At 39.1% G+C, this 6426-nt stretch overlaps 2 protein-coding genes across 2 annotated transcripts in view; both read left to right on the plus strand.

Annotated features, from left to right (window-relative positions):
- LOC106534659 (extracellular calcium-sensing receptor) overlaps positions 1-6210 on the plus strand; it is a gene marked incomplete in the record, with an annotated part of 49951 nt that extends 43741 nt beyond the window's left edge. The window contains 2 exon segments of the mRNA XM_014031362.1: positions 5794-6125; positions 6196-6210. Coding sequence (XP_013886816.1) covers positions 5794-6125; positions 6196-6210 — 347 coding nt within the window.
- Positions 2449-5639, plus strand: LOC106534660 (extracellular calcium-sensing receptor). The gene is made up of 6 exons (XM_014031363.1): positions 2449-2748; positions 3083-3377; positions 3864-4153; positions 4438-4733; positions 4949-5151; positions 5242-5639. The coding sequence occupies exons 1-6, from the start codon at positions 2495-2497 to the stop codon at positions 5491-5493; spliced, it is 1590 nt and encodes a 529-aa protein (XP_013886817.1). The 5' UTR covers positions 2449-2494; the 3' UTR covers positions 5494-5639.
- Positions 6211-6426: the final 216 nt, after the last annotated feature.

The following is a 6426-nucleotide window of genomic DNA, read 5'->3' on the forward strand; positions in this document are numbered from 1 at the left end:
GTCTCTGATTGTCTTTGTTTTAAATGTCTGGTTGGGTTGTTGTTGTTTTTCAAAGTCTCAGGTAAAAAATACCGGACAGCCAGCCAGCCCTCCCATAAAAAAGATGAGTAAACACACACACACGCTCTCATATGTTCTGTAAAAGAAGCTTTTTCTTTCTTTCATTTTTATTGTATGAATGGTAAAAGATACTTGGGAAGAAAAAAAACAGCTGATCTGGAAATATGAACTTTGACAAGTAAATGATGACCTTGCAGAAACAAAATATCTGACATTATTTTTAAAGAATGTTTGATAACAAGTGTAGAAGCTTTTTCTATAATCCTTTTTGTTTCTGTGTTCATTTTCTATGTGGGCTTGGACTCTGCTTTTTGGCCTGCGTCTGTCCCCCTACCAACCTGGCTCGACCGCCAACTTTGATGAGGAGGGGGGCCGGGGAACCTGGACCAGTGTGAGGTATGTAAGTATGATGCTTTGACTGTGCGCAGTGAAGCTAACTAAACATGAGTGAGCGGACTTTTAAACAGTTAAATCTTGTTGAAACGTTTACAAAAGAGTATAAATAAAGTGTCCTCACTTTGCCTCGTCCTGGATGTAACTGACAGCACCTGAGCCAGGTAATCTCTCCTCCGGCCGACAAAGCTAGCTTCTCTCTGCCTTCACCTCGGCTTCACTCTGCAGCTACCTCTCCCCCAGGAGCCCATCTCAGCCACAGGTAACTGTAACCACATGGTTTCAGTCAGACTGTCATCCTTTTTGAGTTAGTGCAAAATGTGTTCTGAGCTGAGGGTTTGTTGTCGCTCTACGTGTTGTTCCCTTTCAAAAAAAGGAAAAATAACTCTGAATAACACCTTTCTCTGACCACACCCTTTTATCAGCGTCTGTTTTGCTGCATTTTGACAGTTTCCACTACAGTCTGCATAAGTCAAATCCATATTATTTTTATTTAATTTAATTCGTTTTAATGCAGTGGCCGCAGTGCGTTGTGACTGATCTGATGCTGCTCTGCCTTCCTCTCTCTTCTCTCTTCTTCCTGCAAAGGACGCAGACAGAAATAAGGATGCAATGTTGCAAACTGCAGCCACTTAATAGCTTTTCAATTTTTTTATTTCATTTTTTGACAATTCATAATGTGACGAGTCAAAGGCAGGACAAATGTGTGCGCAGGTTTGGGCCTGTGGGACAGATGCGCATTGCACTCCTGTGGCTGTCGGTCAGGACCTGGTGCTGTGCCAAGTTAATGTTTTTGGGTGTCACGTGRATCGCGCCCATGTATTTGTGTGTGTCAGGTTGATAGTTTTGTGCGTATCCTCCAATAAAATCCTGCAGACGCCCCTGGGAGAGGCAGCGTAARGCGGCTTCACCAAAACACAGAAACTGAATACATCAGGCTAGGATAAGCTGTCCTGGAAAAACAACAAATACCTCAGCGAACGGCAAACAAACGGAGACTAACACCATTAGTTCGCTCCAAAGCAAGAAGAAACACTGTGCTGGAAGAGGAAGTGACAAGCTAGTATCGCCAGCAAACAGCAACAAAGAGAGGCTAACACCGTTAGCTCAAAGATTTGAAACTGAGACGGGGGTGCGAATAACGCAGTCAATACTGCAGAAAGTAAATGTAGGAAAAAGCCGTGAGCCGGGAGTGGAGACAGAGCTCTTCACCGGCAAACAGCACATACCTCTTCGAAGATCACGCATCGCAGCCCAGGAGGGTGAACTTGCAACTTCGGCCAACAGGCTAATGGGTGTCCAGCGACAGTGAAGTGATCCAAACTTTTGCAAAGGCTAATGCCGAGCAAAGATGCAAACCGTGCGTGAGAAGAAAAAAAGGGCCTTGGATGATACCGGCCTATATTGGTTCAAGGTAATCATCCGATGGGTCACAGCTGTGACTTTGTTATTATTAACTACTCAAACAGCACATGCGCAAAGGGAACATTCAGTGCTTTCTGCACCACCCTCTGGTGGTCAGCAGGGATGAAATAGAACTGACATTTAAAGAGTAAATTTAATAGGACAATATTTAAAATAGTTTTCCTAAATCACAAAGTTTTATTTTTGTTTGTTTACAAATGTATATACCTACTGTGCATATGGTTCAGTGTTGGGATAATGGAAGTTCTATTATTAAAAACAGTTAAGTACATTTTATATTTGGCAACATTGAGTTTATSTTGTTGATCTAGCATCCACAACAATTCCAGACCTTTAACTGGCCCTTTGAAAAAAATAGTTGCCCACTCCTGAAGATGGGCTTATCTGCTTTTTCAAACAGGCCAAATGTTAAATTTTACTTCTAACAGAGAAACATATGATATGGCCTTAAATAATTTAAAAAAAAAACTGTGTAAGGGCATCCTCTTTCTGATGAACAAACAAAGGAGGTACCCAGTATATAAATCAGAACACACAAACTAATACAGATTTTTAAGGGATGGAGATCAGGACTGTCTTTACTGGCCTGAGAGTAGCAGTGAGTTTATTGGAGCTGATGTCAGTTGTTTTCCTGGGTTGGTCTGTGGCTGGTCTGTATAAAAACATTAAATCTACAGAGGCACTGACTGGTGCCGGTGTTAGTGCTGAAGTTTCATCGATGAAATGCACCCTCTGGACCACCCCTTGTTTACCCGTATTCTCAGTGTATGGAGACTTTGTCATTGGAGCTGTTTTCTCCATTCATGTTAAACTGCTCACWGTGAATAATAATTACACCATCAAGCCTGAGCCTCTAAGATGCACAGGGAGGTGAGTAAGAGGAAGATGTCTTGTGAATGCATGTTTAAATTTTTTAATGTATTCATATTTAATCCTAATTTTAACAAAGTTAAGTTGAAAATAGTTTAGATTTAAACATCCATGGTCATATGAATATTTGAATTGTATTTTGTACTGATGTTTTTTTATTCTTTCTTTTCTTTATTTATTTTTGCAAAAAAAAAAAGAATTCCAGCATTCATTATGAACTTATTTTGTTTGCAAACATGTACATTTAAATATTTTTTTATTTGTTGCATTGTTTTATGAGCTTTGTGTTGTTTTAAATGTAAATGTCAGCTCTCAACTTATTGATTCTGTGCAGTCTTCTTGCCCCACAATTTCATTTTGCTCGAACAATGATCTTTGCCCTTGAGGAAATAAATAACAGCACAGAGCTGCTGCCAGGCATCAAACTTGGATATCAGATCTATGATTCCTGTGCTTCAGTGTCTGTGGCCACCCATATAGCGTTTCATCAATCGAATGGTCAAGATCCTGTGTTTTACAAGGGCAGCAATTGTTCCCAAAATGGTGTTGTGATGGCTGTTGTTGGAGAATCTGGATCAACTCCATCCATCAGCATGTCACGAATTTTTGGACCCTTTCATATTCCTCAGGTAAATTATTTGATTGTATTGCAAACTAAATGCTAAAATATACTTGCATTTTATTTTCGTGTGGGGATGGGGAGACCTGCAGTTCTTTGGCTGGCTCATGGGGTGATCATGCAGAATATTTTAAATCTATTTAATACTGCAATCACAATTTTTTATTGGATGTTTAGTGATATTAATTTTAAATCATGTTTGGAGAGTGGGGTGGGYTGTTGATGCATTTTCATCATTAATTGTAAAATGTTTTTTTATATTATTTTTAATTTTCAGGGTTTTTTTCTTCCTTTTCTCCATCTCATTTTTGTTACTGTTGGATGTTGTTTGGTTTTTATTGTCTAGGGCTACAGGTGTAAATTAGCCTTAGGCTAAATCTGGTGCAATGCATCAATTTTTTTATGTTGATGTTTTAATTGCACATTGTCCTAATAAACAAATTCAATTATTCATTCATTCATTCATAAAGTGTATTTGTATTTTTCCTTGTTTTAGGTGAGCCACTCTGCATCTTGTGCCTGTCTGTCAGATAAGCAGCAGTTCCCATCGTTCTTCAGAACAATTCCCAGTGATCAGTTCCAGGCTGATGCTCTGGCCAAGCTGGTGAAAAACTTTGGGTGGACTTGGATCGGTGCTGTTCGGTCTAACTCAGATTATGGAAACTATGGCATGGCATCTTTTCTTGCAGCAGCACAGAGAGAGGGGATCTGTGTGGAGTACTCTGAATCCATTTACTGGACTGACCCTCACAGCAAGATCCAGAGAGTAGCTGATGTTATTCGCAGGTTTCAAAAACACTGACTTTGCTTGTTTTTCTTATGGTAGTGAGGACAAACAGAACAATAGTTGAACCTTTTTAGAACTAAATCAGTGTAAAGAATATTTTATCATCCAAGCATTACTATTTAAAATGTTTGTATTTCACAAAATCAAATCTAAAATTAAGGGTAAGACTCAACATTTATCACATAGAGGTATATTTGTTTTTCTTCATTTAAATATGAAAAAAACGTCTACCAAATATGATGCTTAAGTTTGGACAACTTAAAGCTTGTTATTGTCTCTCCAGGTCAACATCAGTGGTTGTTGTGGCATTTGCAGATGGTCCAGATATGAGGATCCTGTTGAGCGAACTGGCTCGGGATCCTCCTCCACCTCGTCAGTGGATCGGAAGTGAAGGCTGGATACCTGACCCATATTTTACTAGTTTCAGTTTCTGTGAAGGAGCCATCGGAGTTGCCCTTCCACAATCTGTCATCCCAGGTCTGAGAGACTTCCTGCTGGGTCTCTCTCCCAGAGAAGTAGCTGCCTCCTCAGTGCTTACTGAGTTCTGGGAGGATGCATTCAATTGCACACTGAGTTATAGTGAGAAACTTTTATCTTGTGTTTTAAAATAGTTTTTCACCTTTTTTGAAATGGATTTGAAATTGGCACAATTATCAATCAATGTATCAATTGTGTAATGTGTGTACTTTGTGTCATGTGTAAATGTAAACCTACAGCTCTCTGTACATTACATTATTGCAACTTATATCTAAAAGAAAGAACATTTAGAATATGTCTTTGTGTGTCTCCAAAAGATAATTTAGGAAGGCAAGTGTGTAATGGAACTGAAGATCTAAAGACTCTCCAAAACACATACACCAAGATATCTCAGCTAAGAATGACTAACATGGTGTACAAGGCTGTTTATGCAGTAGCTCATGCCATTCACAATGCAGTGTGTCAGAAAACTAATTTTACCACTTGGTGTGACAAAAAATTTATACTGGAATCAAAACAGGTTAGTTAAAAAACAAGTCACAGTATTTTTGTTGTCAAATAGTTTTCTGTCTTTTCAAAGGTGCAATTCATTCCTTGTAATTTTCTTCAGGTTTTATCTGAAWTGAAAAAAGTAAATTTTTTGCAAAATGGTTTTCCTGTGTCATTTGATGCTAATGGAGATCCCATGGCTTTTTATGAGCTGGTCAACTGGCAGAAGAGTGAAAGTGGAGTTATGGAGTTGATAGCTGTAGGATACTATGATGCATCACTGTCAAAAGGCCAAGAGTTTTGGATCAACAGGAACATAACCTGGATGGAGGGTAGAACAATGGTAAAAAGCCTATGGACAAAGGTTGTATGATAAAGYTTTATGAATCTGCTTAATGTAAAAAAATATTTTTGTTTCACTATAATAGGTACCAGTGTCAGTGTGCTCTGGGAATTGTTCCCCAGGAACTCGTAAAGTGTTGCAAAAAGGAAAACCCATCTGCTGCTATGATTGTATACCATGTCCTGAAGGAGAGATCAGTAACATGACAGGTGACATCAAATATTTTGAACATTGTTTGGTAACATCATTCATTCTATGTAAACTTTGCTGATCAGCAAATTTCTTTTTTTATTGAACTGCTAACAGRCCTTTATGTTTTTTATTTTTTAGATGCTCTCAATTGCTTCCCATGTCCTATTGAATTATGGCCTAATACAAAAAGAAATGTTTGTTTCCCAAAACCTATTGAGTTTCTGTCTTTTGATGAAGTCCTGGCAATCATCCTGGCTGCATTCTCTGTTATTGGAGCCTGTCTGTCCATCATAACTGCAGTTATTTTCTTTCGTCACAGAACAACTCCAYTTGTTAAAGCCAACAACTCTGAGCTGAGCTTCTTGCTGCTCTTCTCTCTGACTCTGTGTTTCTTATGTTCATTAACTTTCATCGGAGCTCCCTCTGAHTGGTCCTGCATGCTGAGACACACAGCGTTTGGTATCACCTTTGTTCTRTGTATCTCCTGTGTTCTTGGCAAAACTYTWGTGGTTTTAATGGCCTTTAAAGCTACACTTCCAGGTAGTAATGTCATGAAATGGTTTGGGCCTCCACAACAAKGGATGACTGTTGTATMTRTRACATMTATTCAGGTTTTWATTTGTARTGTWTGGRTGGTTGTCAYRCCTCCKTTRCCAWTGAAAAACCTGAGCACATACAAGGAGAAGATCATCCTGGAATGTGCATTAGGCTCTGCTGTTGGCTTCTGGGCTGTGCTCGGCTACATTGGCCTGCTGGCTGTTTTTTGCTTTG

Source organism: Austrofundulus limnaeus, unplaced genomic scaffold (genome assembly GCF_001266775.1).
Source record: "Austrofundulus limnaeus strain Quisiro unplaced genomic scaffold, Austrofundulus_limnaeus-1.0 Scaffold1238, whole genome shotgun sequence".
Classification (NCBI taxonomy): domain Eukaryota; kingdom Metazoa; phylum Chordata; class Actinopteri; order Cyprinodontiformes; family Rivulidae; genus Austrofundulus; species Austrofundulus limnaeus.